The 15106-nt window shown below is 36.8% G+C and overlaps 1 protein-coding gene across 2 annotated transcripts in view; it reads right to left on the minus strand.

Moving 5' to 3' along the window:
- Positions 1 to 231: 231 nt before the first annotated feature.
- ZNF148 (zinc finger protein 148) overlaps positions 232 to 15106 on the minus strand; it is a 136221-nt gene continuing 121346 nt past the window's right edge. For both annotated transcript variants that reach the window (XM_090266102.1, XM_090266111.1), the window contains exons 8-9: positions 3727 to 3845; positions 232 to 3134 (exon numbers count right to left, since the gene is read on the minus strand). In XM_090266102.1, coding sequence (XP_090122228.1) covers positions 1536 to 3134; positions 3727 to 3845 — 1718 coding nt within the window. In that variant the 3' untranslated portion in view covers positions 232 to 1535. The remainder of the gene's footprint in view (positions 3135 to 3726; positions 3846 to 15106) is intronic.

The raw sequence follows: 15106 nt of genomic DNA on the forward strand, positions 1-15106 counted from the left end.
CACTTTTAAAAAAATGAAAAGTTGGAACAAATAGGATAACAAAAAATCAATAAAACTAATGTTATTTTTCCAAAAATTAAAACTGTCCAATGTATAACTCAAACCATCATTCTTCAGAAAAGCATGTATGTATATGTATAAGCACTATTTATTGTACCATGCTGTATTATTTTAAGACAAAGTGTTAAAAAAAAAAAAAAAAAAACATCCGTGGTATAAGGATAAAGTCTGCAGTTTATTTAGATTTTGAAATGCAACAAAAAGTTTCCGATCACTCATCTAGCTGAAAAAAAAATTATAGTTACTAGAATTAGTAAACACTTTTGGACTGTGAAATTGTAATGAGCAGTGTTCATTAAAAAGTAACTCAAGATAAAATAAGCAATTAAAATGCCCATTTCTTTAGTTTCTCTGGATACTGTTTAATTGTCCAATCTATCAAGAGTCTAGAAAGAAAAGGATTAAACCAAGTTTTACAATTCCAAAGATAACCCAATTTCCTTTTATTGCCAAAAATAAAATCGTCAATTATGAGATGATTATGACACAACCATATCAAACCTAAAAATCTAAATCTTTTTTTTAAACTTTGAGAAATCAAAAATACCAAATAGATTCTAAGTGCTCTATGTTAACTGAAGTGTATATGTAAAGTAAAATACAATTAAGCTTTAAAACGTGGAATATACATTTGTATAAGCATTATGTTCTTGGGAATGTAATCTACAGAATATCTTCTTACTAAAACTTCAAAATCTTGATACCTGCACATGAAAAATCTTAAAAAATATCTAAGTACAACTGTACAAAGAAACTGACACCAATATGCATACTTCCATAGAAGTAAATGCTTCAACAGTTACATATTTTGGTAAAACTTTAGAAAGTATGCATATTTTTAAAGTAATTAGGCTTTTAAATAGTGGAGTCTTAGACTATCAGATTTTTATTACTTTTTTTCTTAAAAAAAGCATGTCAATATAATGCAAAATGAAAATCAAGGTTATATGGCATATCAATCTTTTTAAAAGGGTGGTTTGTTTTCTTTTTCCCCCACAGGACAATACTAATTTATTTAAGCCATAATCTCTTGACATTTAAACTTTTAAGTTCACTCTGTAAAGTATAATCAGATTCCCTGCTGAAGTGCAATGACTATGCTGAAAAACTTAAACAGTATGAGTAAATTCCACACAATTACTAAACTCCTAAGAATGTACAATGTTACCAGTTAGGAAACAATTGTGCGAAAGTCTTTTTTTTCCTTTTAAACGTGGTGTAGGTGGAATAGCAAGTTTCTCATCTAAAACAAGTAATGCATTGCTTCTATAAAGGTGACAACATGTAAGGCAGTTCAAAGAACGCTGACTAACCAAAGAAAATGCAGTTATTGGATTATCTTGCTATTCTTATCAGCTTAACTTGTTATATCGCACTGGTCTTAAATCTGTACAGCACTCCATTTTACACAGAGTAACCCCACTCTCGATTAATCTGTTCTAAAGTGCCAGTATTATTTACACAATTTTTTTTTTTTAGCCAAAAGTCTGGCCAGTTGTGGCATCAGGTGAAGATGTCATCCCAGCTCTATTATCATTTACATTCACCAAGGGAAATTCTGGAAATTCAGCACTTGTCCCTGGTCCCCGAAGGTTCACCTGTCCATTGGCAGTGCTAAACTGAGTAGCTATTCCAGCTCTTGATCCATGATATGGAGCACGAAAGGGCTGTTCAAAGGAGCTCATTTGGTAAGCTTGGTGGACAGGCTGAGCCTCAGCTTTCTTCTGAGAAGTCACTTGATCTAAAAAGTCCTGTGTTGATGTGGCGGAAGCATGGTTTGTCTCATCACCTGAAAAAGGAAATGAGTGCTGTGAATCACCAACTATTAGTCCAAAGTGGGACTTATCTGGAGTTGTTCTGAGTGGAGAATTCATTCCTGATCGAAAGCTATTGATGGGCATGGCTGCATAGACTTGCTTGTCTATGGAAGAGAATGCTGGCTGATTTGGAAGGGTCTGGTTATCAGTCACAAAGTTAAGGCTTGGGCTATTCAAATAGGCATCATTTTGGCTAGTTCTGTCCAAAGCCTGCTGCAGAAACTTTGAGTATTCCTGTAACATGTTGGCTTTATCTGATGAGGATGCTTGAGAACTTGATCCAACATTCTCTGACTGGGTGACCTCAGGTACTTCTGAAGAATTTATTGATATGCTAGAAGTCACCTCTGTGTCTGCAACACTGAATGATATCTCGTGCTGTCCATTAGCTTTGTGGGAATAATGATCCAACAAAGTCTGCAGTACTTCATCTGGAATAACATTTTTGTCATGATTGCTCTTAATTTCCACATTCAGTGCCTGTGAATCTAATATGGATGCTGTGGTACTTTCATCGATGACACTCGCTACAGCTGCTTGTGTTACAGAGGGCTGAGAGGCGATAGTACCCACATTCAGTGCATATTCCCTACTGTTGTTACTTGCTGCTTGAAGATACCGCTTCTTCTTCAAAAACTGCATGGCGTCATCATAATTAGTACTGCTATGCACAGGTTTACTGGGACCCTCTTGCAAATTATCAACCTGATCAATGTCAGCATTGCCCTCTGAGTCCAGTAAAGCTTGTTTATCCACAAGTTCAAAAGCATACTTTGAAACTTTGCTTTCTTCGTATGTGGATAAAGGTGAAATTGTTTGATTTTGCTCCAGTGGCTGTTTCAGACTTCTCTTACTGTTAATTTTTTTGAGAACCAACTTCGGTGGGTGTATTTCTCCTGATGCATCTTCTAAATGTGATCCCCCAACTGAAGAATGTGGCATTTCAACAGCATACTCTGCAACCATATACTCATCTTTTACTTTAGTACTTGAAGAATAAAGAGGCAGATAATCATTTTTGTCTTTCTTCAGATCAGATTTGTCCAAAACACCCTCTTTGTCCATCCCAGATGATTTTTTCTCAGTTTTCTGCCTTTTCTTTTTTGGCAGTGAGTTATCTTTTGGTGACGTAGAAAAGCCAGAATCTTCCTCGGATGTCAGAAGGCCACCTTTGATGGCACATCTGTTCAATTTTTTGTCATGATTTTCATGGCACATACGTTTATGTTTCAATACACGATCTGTTCTAGAAAAATACTGTCGAATTCAGAATTCGGTAGTGAGTTTTTTGTTTTAGTTTTAGTTTTGGTCAACCAAGAAAAGAAAAGAAAAAAAGCAATTAATATAAAGATAGATATATAAGTATAATGATACAAGCAACTCCTAACTAATTTGTTGAGCCAATTATCTATTATAAATCTAATCAACAATAGGAAGTTCTTCAAGTAGTTCTAGTAGTAACAGTTTCTTATTTAGTAGCCTGTTTTATAATTTAATTTAGGATAGAAGAATTTTCAAGTATCAGTCATGCTCCAATAAAGTGAATTTTTTAAAAAGAATGTCAACCCTTGGCTGGTGTGGCTCTGTGGGCTGAGTGCCAGCCTGCAAACCAAAAGGTCGCCGGTTTGATTCCCAGTCAGGGCACATGCCTGGGTTGTGGGCCAGGTCCCCAGTTGTGGGCACATGAGAGGCAACCACACACTGATCTCTCTCTCCCTCTTTCTCCCTCTCTTCCCCTCTCTCTAAAATTAATTTTTTAAATCTAAAAAAAAAAAAAAAAAAAAAAAAGTAAATGAATAAAATCTTTAAAAAAAAAGGGGTGGTGGGTGGATTTCAAACCACCTCTTACCTGTAAACAGTATTCACACTGGTAAGGTTTTTCTCCACTATGAGTTCTCTTATGCCTTTCCATATGATATTTTTGTATGAATCTCATACCACATTCATCACAGCGAAATGGTTTTTCACCTAGTATACAATATAGAAAGTTTAAAACAAAACAAATATTATAAAATAATGAATTATCTTTACACAAGAATCTCTAAATAAATGGCTTTTGAGAGTTGTTATATTTTGCTCTTTTTAAATAACAAAGTCTCTCCTACATTAAAAATATCTTCCAATTAAATTTTTCTGTAATGTTTTGCTTTATAAAAATAAAAGATTGGCATATGCCACTGAGAAGAAAAAGCTGAAGGCAGACATGCTCAATTTCCCTGTCTTTCAGTTATGTGTGTACATAGCATACTCTTTTCATGGAGACCAGTAGTACCAGGAACTTAGAGCAATATGAACTTTGTTTCAGTAGAGTCGCTGATGTTTTTCACAATCATACAAAATGATATTTGTAAGATTTTGTAAAAGAAATGTTACCCATAAATATTCCAACACAATTCCTGGGTACAACCTTTTAAATTCTACATTTCTTTTAAAATATATTTGTGGTTAAATAAAATTGGAAAATATTCTTGAAAATATAATTTACTACAAGATAAAAAGAGCTGAGATTAGAGACTAAGTTTCAAAAGTAAAAGTCTGATTCTCTTTTTCTCAACTCAAACCAACACTGCCTATGTCCTTCTGGGAGTGAATTAAATGAGCACTGTTAAATTAGGGACACACACACGCACCCTTTCTTTTAAAATCTCATAAAGACATTGTAACTATAAGGAACTATTAACATGGAGATCTAAAATAATTTATACTTATAAAACCACATAGGCACCAAGACACTTCAATGGAAAAAGAACAGTCTTCTCAACAGTGATGCTAGGACAACTTGATAACCACATAAAAAAGAATTAAGTTGGACCGCTTCCTCACCTCATACATAAAAATTAATTCAACATGGATCATAGGCTTAAATGTGAGAACTAAAACTATTAAAAGAAACACAGGACTAAATCTTGACTTTGGATTAGGCAATGATTTCTTAGATATGACGCCAAAAGCACAAGCAACCAAACAAAAAATAGAAAGTACTTCATCCAAACTAAAAACTTCTATGCCTCAAAGGACACTATCAAGAAAGTGAAAGGCAAAATGCTGTAGCTGCTGTGGGAAATAAGGTGGAGGTCCCTCAAAATTTTTAATACAGACTTACCATACGACCCAACAATTCCAATCCTAGGTACATACCCAAAAGAACTGAAAATGACTCATTCATACAATAACCAAAAGACAGAAGCAACTCAAGTGTCCATCAACAGATGAAGGAACAAAATGTGATATATACACACAATGGAATATGATTTAGCCATTAAAAAAAAAAAAGAAATTCTGACATATGCCACTACATGGATAAACCCTTAAGATATTAGCTAAATGAAAGAAGCCAGACATAAAAAGGACAAATATTGAATGATTCCATTTGTATGAGATACCTAAAGTAAGAAAATTCAGAGGCAGAAAGTAGAATAAAGGTCACCAGGGACTTGGGGAGAGAGTTATTTCTTGCATAATGGTTATAGATTTTTGTTTGGTTACACAATGTGGTAAATGCACTTCACATCACTAAAATATGATTAAAATGATAAACTTCAAATTATGGTTTAACAAAAAGAAAAAAAGACATGGCATGGGATAAAAATATTTGCAAATCATACTTCTGATAAGGAATGTGTGTCCAGTATATAAAAAGAACTTTTACACCCCTGGCTGGTGTGGCTCAGTGGACTGAGCACTGGCTTGCCAACTGCAGGGTGACCAGTTTGATTCCTGGTCAGGGCACATGCCCGGGTTGCAGGCCAGGTAAACAGCTGGGGGCGTTTGAGAGGCAACCATGCATCTCTCACACATCGATGTTTATCTCCTTCTCTTTCTCCCTCCCTTCCCGCTCTCTCTAAAAAAAAAAATAAAAATTAAGTAAACAAATAAAATCTTAAAAAGAAAAGACAATTTTTTTTTTTAAAAAAGAACCTTTACAACTCTACAGTAAAATGACAAATAATCTAATTTAAAAACATACAATGGATCCAAGTGGACATTTCTCCAAGGGAAATATACAAATAACCAATAAAAACATGAAAAAATACTCAACATCGTTACTCAATAGAAAAGTACAAATCAAGACCAAAATGAGATACTACTTCACACCCAATAGGATAAATAAAATGAAAAAGATAGACAATAACAAGTGTTAGTATGGATGTAGAGAAATTGGAACCCTCATCATACATGACTGGTAGAATTATAAAAGGAGTGCAACCATTTTTGAAAATAATTTTGCAGATCCTTAAAATATTAAAAGCAAATTTATCATATGACTCAACAATTCTGTTAGAAAGCAGGGCCCCAAAATTCCCCAGAGCCTGTGGTTTGGGGATGGGGAAACGGGACAGTTTTCAAGATACCTTTGCATGTCTATGGCTAGTAGCTAGTGTCTCAGTTATGCAAATGGCTTTAGTTCTTCCAATGCCCCGAGGAGATGGGAGGGGTTTTGACCATGGAATGGTGCATACAGAGCCTGTGCAAGTACCCTGCCCACTGTGTCAGAGGCTGCAGTCAGGAATTTAAAAATAAGGTGGCAACCATTTGCAGGGAGCGAACCATGTGGTTTTGAAAGGGGAAAGGGATGTGGCTTTGAAAGGGAGGAGGGCCATGCAGTCTGGAAGAAGAAAAGGGAGGCCATGCGGCCTGGGCTAGTAAGAAAGCCAGCCTGCTCCTGCTTTAATCATGCCAACTTCAACGGACACCAAAGTCTGGACTTTTGGACTTAGAACTTGGGACAGGCAGAAAGGACTCTGTTAAAACTTGGGACTTCACCATGATCCAGTGTAACATGGTACATGCTTTCCTGGACTATTAGACAAAGGCTGATGACATCATACCCCAGATCCTGAAGGAGACAGCTGACAGATAAGGGATGGGGAACTTCTGGGCATGGTTTTGGCTTAGAGCCTTTTGGGGAGCAAGGGAAGCGCTGGGTCCCATGGGAGAACGGCTCTGAGCTGAAATGCTCACAGCCCTCCTCAGGTTGAAATATTATAAATAAAGACCTGTTTTCCTTAACACTAATTGTTGGGTTTCACACCAAGGCGCCATGTGAAAGAAACCCCTTTACGCTAGGTAACAGTTCCGTTCCAATGCACATATGCAGAATTGAAAAGGTATATTCACAAAAAACTTGTACATGAATATTCATAGCAGCTTTACTAATAGCCAAAAAGTAAAAACCCAAATGCCTATTAACTGATGAACAAATAAACAAGATGTGGTATATATAATATTCAGCTGTAAAAAGGAATGAAGTAATGCTACAACATGAATGGACTTTAAAACATTATGCTAAGTGGAAGAAGCTAGACACAAAGACTATCTACTGTGTTATTCCATTCATATGGCATGTCCAGAATAGGAAAACCCAGAGACAGAAAGGAGATTAAAGATTGCCTGATGCAGGGGGAACAAGTACAGGATTTTAGGGTGACAAAAATGTTCTAAAAATTAGATTGTGGTGATAACTGCACCACTCTGAATATCAAGGTCTGTCTGGGAAAAGTCCAGTCATTGTTAACATAATGAGAACAGTTTGTGCAATAACATATACAAATGTACAGTAACTGGTACGCCTTTTCACAGGTGAAAAAGTATACATTAGGCTAAACATCACTAAATTTGATTAATAGGTCTAATGTTCCCACATATGAAAATAGTTTCCTTGGAAATCCTGGAAAATTTAATTTAGGCACACGAGGTCCAGTCATTATTAATATAATAAGAACGTTTTGAATGACATCCATGTAACCTGGCAGCCAAGGAGAGCGGACTGGAATGAGCACGCGTCAACAATGATGCCTTTGCTGTACTAGTCAGTGGGGGCGGTGGATGCTGCTGAGCGAGCATGTGTGCTGTGTGGCCATCACATTCAAAATGGCTGAGTGAGTAGAGCAACAAATCTGCATCAAATTTTGTGTTAAGCTTGAACGTTCCCCTGAGGAAACTGGAAGGCCGCAGCTGTGGGCACCTGGATATTGGCGGCTTCATCACGACAACACGTCCACTCAGTATCATGTACTGTGCAGAGTTGTTTGCCAAACATCAAATCTCCCAGGTGACTCAGCCCCGCTACAGCCCAGATTTGGAGCCCTGTGACTTCTGGCTTTTCTCAAAACTAAAATCATCTCTGAAAGGGACGAGATTTGAGACCTTCGATGAGATTCAGGAAAATATAATGGGGCAGCTCATGGCGACTGGGAGAACTGTGTGAGGTTCCAAGGTGCCTACTCTGAAGGGGACTGAGGCGTCACTGTCCTATGTACAATGTTTCTTGTGTCTCGTATCTTCTTCAATAAATGTCTCTATTTTTCATATTACATGCCTGGATACCTTCTGGACAGACCTCGTATTATAAACTATTGAATTGTACACTTTAAAGGGGTAGTTTTTTTGATATTGTAAATTATACCTCAATAAAGTTATAATGTAAAAAATACTGCATGGTAAGTAAACAAGAAATTATTTCTTCACACAAGTAGCTAGCAATTAAACTCAAAATAAATTAACTGGGAAAAATTCATGTTTATTATCTGCTACGCTCTAATACACAATCTAGAATTAACAGCTTATTTAACTAGAAGCAACATTAAAACTTTAACAAAAATTTACTCGAAACATTTATGCTTTAAAAGTGATTCGTACAAATTGTCCTTTGTTACTAAAAACCCCTCACAGCCCCCACACTAAATAGAACAATTATGATGGTTAAGTCAGCCAATGAGAAATACAAACGCAAACTCACCTTTCATAGTTTTTTTTTTTTGATTACCTACTTTTGTTACTCTTATTTCTAATCCTTTTATTCTCCTTTAGTATGTATTCCCCCTTTTTAAACTACCATCTTTCTTCGCATCTTTTTTTGTGCTTTCCCATTTACTTTTCTCTTCTCCCTTTTTAACTAGCCATTCTAGAAATAACACCTTTTAAAATTTAAGTTTTGAAGAAAGCTAAGATGGCAGTCTAGATAAACATGGCTTGCCACCTTCCACAACCACATCTAAATTAAAACTAAACTAAGGACACCCATTATTCAGAACCACCAGAAATCAATCTGAAAGGAAATCCTATAACTATGAAATTAAGGAAAAAACCACATCAAGACTGGCAGGAGGGGCGAAGATGTGGATCAGGCTTGTCCCACACCAACATGTGGTAAATAAAAATCAGGAGGGATAAGGGACCCCCACTCCAGGGATACAGTGCCAGGAAGATAAGTCCCCACAACTTCTGGCTGCAAAAACCAGCAGTGATTGGGCTGTGGAGGACAGAAACTGCTGGACTCCCTGGCAGTTCCTCTTAAAGGGCCTGCACACAGACTCACTCAGACTCACTTCCTCTGAGTCCCAGTGCTGGGGCAACAAGACTGAAAGGCACCAGAGAGAGAAACTGAATTATCTGGCATCAGGGTAAGAGTTGGGGGATAGCTTTCTCCCAGATAGAAGTGCTGGCAGAGGCCACTGATCCTCTTCTGAGCCCTCCCCCAAGGAGCTGGGAGGCCAGGGCCACATCTGAGACTCCATCAACCTGGCTCACACTGTTTGCCCCACCCCGGTGATTCCCTGAGAGTCCGACCCACCAACATTTGGGCCCACTCAAGCTGTTTCCAGTGGCTTTTCCCTATGAATGGCTTGTCTTGGCTCATGCTTCATTTTCCTAAATACTCTCACACAAGCACATCTGGCCTCAGTGAACCCCTACCTCTTCCCAAGTGACCCCAGGCCTGGCACTAGCAGCAGCCAGCCTTGGTTCACAGCTTGGCCTCACCTGGGCACCTCCAAGCCCAGCACGAGTAGCAGCCATCTGCAGACCACTCTATAGCTCATGCTGGATGTTTCCAGACAGAACACAGGTGGGTAGTAACCGTGGCCTGCACCTCCTGGGAAGCCTCAGAGCCCGTGCACCCAGTGGACAGCTACAGAGCACATGGGAGCACCACCACCAAACCACCTCCACAAGCGACACGGTCAAGGGGTGAACTCAGCAGGCACAAGATCCCTGCTGAAGTAAGTGCTGCTCTGTGGAGTGGGCCCCTGCCCAGCTGATCCTCCAGGGTGGTCAAAGGTGGGTTATCAGTGGCCAAAGCCACTGACCTGCCAACAGTAATCAAGGTTCAACGACAAGTGGAGGGTATACACAGACCACATAGTGGGTGCCCCTTGAGTACCAAGCATGGGATATAGGGGAGACTGTGCCACTATACCCTACTGCAGATTTACTACATTAGGCCACTCTACCAAGCGTGGGAGTCATAGCATCTCTACCTAATACAAACAAACCGAGGGAGGCTGCCAAAATGAGGGGACAAAGAAACAAGGCCCAAATGGAAGAACAGAACAAAAGTTCAGAAAAAGAACTAAACAAAATGGATACTAAGCAAGCTACTAGATGCAGAGGATCGTAATAAGGATGCCCAATGAATACTGACAAGGAAAATTCAAAGTGATGAAAAATAAGGACCTACAACCAAGATTACTCTACCCAGCAAATCTATCATTTAGAATCTAAGGACAGAAAAAGAGCTTCTCAGAAAAAGCTAAAGGAGTTCATCACTACCAAACTAATGTTATAGGATCTGAAATGCAAAAATAAAAATAAAAATAAAAAAGGTTCATATAGTGTGTGGAGAAGATGCTGTGACAGATTGAATGTATCAAAAGTGATTTGTGAAGTTTCGTGCTGGAGATTTCTGGGTGGATGATGCTCCATGGTCAGGTATACCAATGAAGTTGACAGTGATAAAATTGAGACATTAATTAAGAACAATGTTATACCATGCAGGGAGATAGCCAACATACTCGAAATTCCAAATCAAAAGTTATTGGTGAAAATGAAAAATTATTCTTTTTATGGAAAAAACTAAATGGACTTTTTGGGCAACCCAATATTAGTGTTTTGAAATTGTCAAACTGGTCTCCAAAGGAGATGTTAATACGCATCCCCTCACCCATGCACGTATGCATGACTATTTCTCTATAAACCTGCCATATGCTACTATGCTCTTCAACTTCTAATGACTTCAAATCTCAGGTGAAAAAACAGTACCTCAGTATGAGGTTGAGCCATTATGTATGTCCTTTTCTGTGAACAGCCTGTGATATCTTTCACCTACAGCTTTTTTTTTTAAACTAGGTCGTTAGTCTTTTTCTTGAGCTTCTTAAGGAGACTGGTCATTTGTTGGTATGAGACCTGGGATTTTGTCCTGGTCTTTTTAAGAATGTATGTAGACTTGTTTGGCTACTAGGGGTTTAAATTATTAAGCAGTTGAATTTATCAATCTTCTTTGAATATTAAATTTTGAATGTTTGTTATAAAGGAGCTTCCCATTCCAACCTGTCTACACATTTATAGTTTCATCTTTTAAATTAACTGACATATTTGGAGTTAATCCTAAGGGAGAAGGTGAGGTACAGATAATACTTTGTTTTTCCAGGTGGCTATCCAGTTCTCCTAACACCACTTATGAAAAGTTCAGCTTTTCTTTATAACATTTCTATCATTTTTAAATTATAGTCATACATTAATAAGTTCCATGGGTCGATTTCTAGACCTTTTATTCTTTTCCATTGGTTTATTTATAAGCCAGAACCAACTTTACAAGTCTGAGGTCAAAAAAACATATTTCCTTTAAGATGAAAAATATATTGAAAATTTAAATTATGTGCATTATCTATACAAAATATCCTAAGGAATAATTCTTAGCTATTTTGCAAAATAAAGCAAGTAACTATTAGCTCATCATCCCCCAAAAGATCATATCTTTAAAACTCATGGATGAATAGACATGGTACTATAAATTTATTAACGTTTTCTTTTGATTATTTCAATTTCTCAGTGAAATAGAAGAGGCTGAAAGTGAAATGTTGGAGGTTTATAGAAAGGAGAAAGTATAAAAGGTTTACTTGGGAGAAAGGCTGACAGCTTTTTCTGTAAAAGATCAGAGAGTAAACATTTTAGACTTTGAGAATCATACAATCTTGGTCACCATTACTCAACTCTATTGCTATAGGGAGAAAATAGCCATAGACATTACATAAAGGAAAGGGCATGGCTATGTTCCGATAAAATTTTAATTACAGTAACAGGCAACAGGTGGAAGTGGCCATAGGCTAAAATATGGACCACATCTGAATGGACTACAAATAGATGATTTCCAGTAGGTATTAAGGGCCCACATAAAGTGGCCCTAATACAACACAGCATTCTGTTTTATTCCAGGGAAGGAAAGAGACTATGTTCCCAAGGCTGTAATTTAGCCAAGTGTGTACTATGTATGAGAGAGAGCAAGGGGTACGTGTGTAAGAAAGAGTGATTATGATAAAGGAAGAATATTGAATTGAAAATGGGTAAGGAAAGTGACGAAAATACAAGGAAACGAGGGGCAGTGAAAAGGAGGCAGAATCGCTAGAACATAGGTTTTCATGGAGACGAAAGATTGTTGAAACCTAAGTACTAGTGGTGTGAGCAGGAATGACAGGAGGTAGTGCTTGGAAAATGAGAAATTTAAATCACAAAGATTTAAGGTAGTCTAAGGGTATGATCAAAAGGAAGGCAGAATGAACAGCAAGATGACCAACAAAGTAGAGGTCTAAGAACTGAGTAGAAAGTTTTATTTTTATTAGAAAATTCTATTAGATTCTTCTCTTGATAGTTGCCTTTACATTGCAGATTAATTACTTCCAACTGAAGATTAGATGGAGTTATAATTTAATGAATTTTGGAATATGGACTTGCATCAAGGTCCAAAAACTGAAGTGTAGTTTGAGCTTAGAAAGTATTTCTACACCACATTTGTGAGGGAATGGAGGTTTTCCTCCTTGCCATAACTTTTAATAACAAAGGAAGTGTAGAAAGCAGGATTTTTTGATTCAATAACCTTAGTAGCTGTCAAAATGACTTAACCACAATAGAAGTTTCACTATAAGAACCATTTTCCCCTTGTAATATGAAGTTGACTTCAATAAGAAACATTTTCAAGTCTTCAGGAAAAGCTAATTTCCAAAGCCCTTCTTCAATGTTCAATAGTAGTGGCTGAGAGTGGTTCTTCTCATTCAGAGAAATTTTAACCTTGGTTCTACCCTCAACAACTCTCAATAAAACTTTACCAATTCTAAGCTACTAAACTACTGAACAGAATAAGTGAGGATATCCAGCTTCCATATTAGACAAAAATTCGTGGAACCAGTGATGGTTAAATCCACTAGAGTAAATGAAGTTTATTGCTGACACTACTGTTTTCCACAAAGTACTGCTCATGTAATATTAGAAATATCCATATGCTTTAAATGCTTTACATTTTCTCAATATTTGTAAATTAGTCCAAATAACTTTTTCTGCCCCACACACTTCTCTCACTGCCAGTTGTTAACAACACATCTTAGAAGAATCCATTTCACATTATACTGAAATAATGTTTTATCATGTATTCTTTTTAGCAAAAACTTAACTGAGATTTAACTCATGTGCCATGCAATTCAACCATTTAAAGTGTGTAATTCCATTTTGAAAATATTCTTGTCTATACTTATTTCACAGCGGCTAACTCTTTAGTCAGTTCAAACTTGGCCTTGTCTCCTTAAATAAATAACAACTGAGTAGTACTGGTAATATCTGTCAACTCACCAAGAGCCAAGGAAACCACTTGGCATCATTTGCCTTGCTTTTTAGTTGATATTAATGTTGTTTCATGTAGAATTTCATCTGACAATTGGGTTCCAAAATAAAAGTTTAAAAACCATTACTGCATACTAGTTTTATTCCTTCAGTTCCTTCTGATTAAACTGTAATTAAATTTCTTCTTTATTATTCCTTTAAAATGTCTTTCTACCCATTTCATTCAATTTCTAGTCTTAATGTCTTGTTTGTAAGTTCAGGTCCTCATCGGAGTATTATAGCGGCATTTCTAAGAAATCTCATAAAAGCAATTATTTCAATGAGGAAGAAAAAATAATGATTGAGATTAGTTTCAGAAGCTACTTTGCTATAGTGAGAAAAAAGTATTAATTAAAAGCTAATTAATTAATCCAAAACCCAACACTGATTAATAAATCCAGCCTGTTACAGAAGTAGTAACTTTTAACTCTCAATTCAGCGCAATAATAATTGAATGTAAACTTCAAGTTTATAAACAATATTCAGAACATATTTACCATGCAAGAACTGTCATCCAAAATGTAAAAACAATGCAAATATAACAACTTGGAAATACAAAACATTACATGAAATACAAGGGGAGAATGAGTAAAAAATGCTACTGTTCTGCTAAAATAGCCTGTTACCATGGTCTGTTGCTTGGTTGCAACATTTCTCTTTTTGATATCATAAAAAGCTAGGTAACACTGGCTAGGCACTGAGTAAATTCTCCTGCTAAAGTAATAATCCAGAAGTCTCAGTAAAAAAGCAGAGCATAAAGCAATGTTTTTGTTAGGTAGCCTCTATCCCTCCATGCAACAATCATGTTCTTCTCCACCCTTGCTTAGCATCTCAGCTGCTTAATAACAACCCCTCAAATGTCTCCTGCTTAAGACCCTAATATTTAGGTCCATGGCCTCTGCATAATGGAAACCCTTGCATTTATCAATAAATTCTAAAATTTTAAAATAATACCTTCAGTTTCAGATTCCCATGAACCACTGTTCACTCCCACCCACCCCCAAATTCTCGTGTAATAAAATGTCTTGAGAAGGCACATTTTTCTATTGTACCTTTTCAAGACTAGAGTTACAGGGGATCAGACTCAGTCTCCCTTCCCTCTACCCTTTTATAAAGAACTAAAAGGTAGATGAAGTAGGCAAGAAAATATCTGGCTGATTTTTAAGGATGAAGAGAATTCCTTCATTAGATAAGCACAGCAGGCCTATGCAGAACACTATGTGGTTTCCATCAATATAACTGTGTTGCTCTCTTTGTGTTGGTATTTATTTTACGTTTTTACAATTGCATTTAAAAATTTTTTAAATAATTAATCTACCATCTAGTCAGTCCCCCAAGGTAACTGAAAGTTGACTGAATATATTTTCTGGAATAATTAAAAATGGACACTGAAAGTTCGTGCTCAATAGTCATTCTCGAAGCACCCTTAGAAAGTCAAAATCAAAACAGGTAATAAAACATAGGCAAAGAAGGATCCATTAAACCCTTTCAAGAATTTACAGAGGAATAAAATTAGATGGGGGGGGGGTCAATGAACTTTTGGTTAATTTGTCTATCAGCTTTTTCATGCAGCTATGAAAGGA

The sequence above is a fragment of the Furipterus horrens genome, unplaced genomic scaffold (genome assembly GCF_987537825.1).
Source record: "Furipterus horrens unplaced genomic scaffold, mFurHor1.1.pri manual_scaffold_1, whole genome shotgun sequence".
Classification (NCBI taxonomy): Eukaryota; Metazoa; Chordata; class Mammalia; order Chiroptera; family Furipteridae; genus Furipterus; species Furipterus horrens.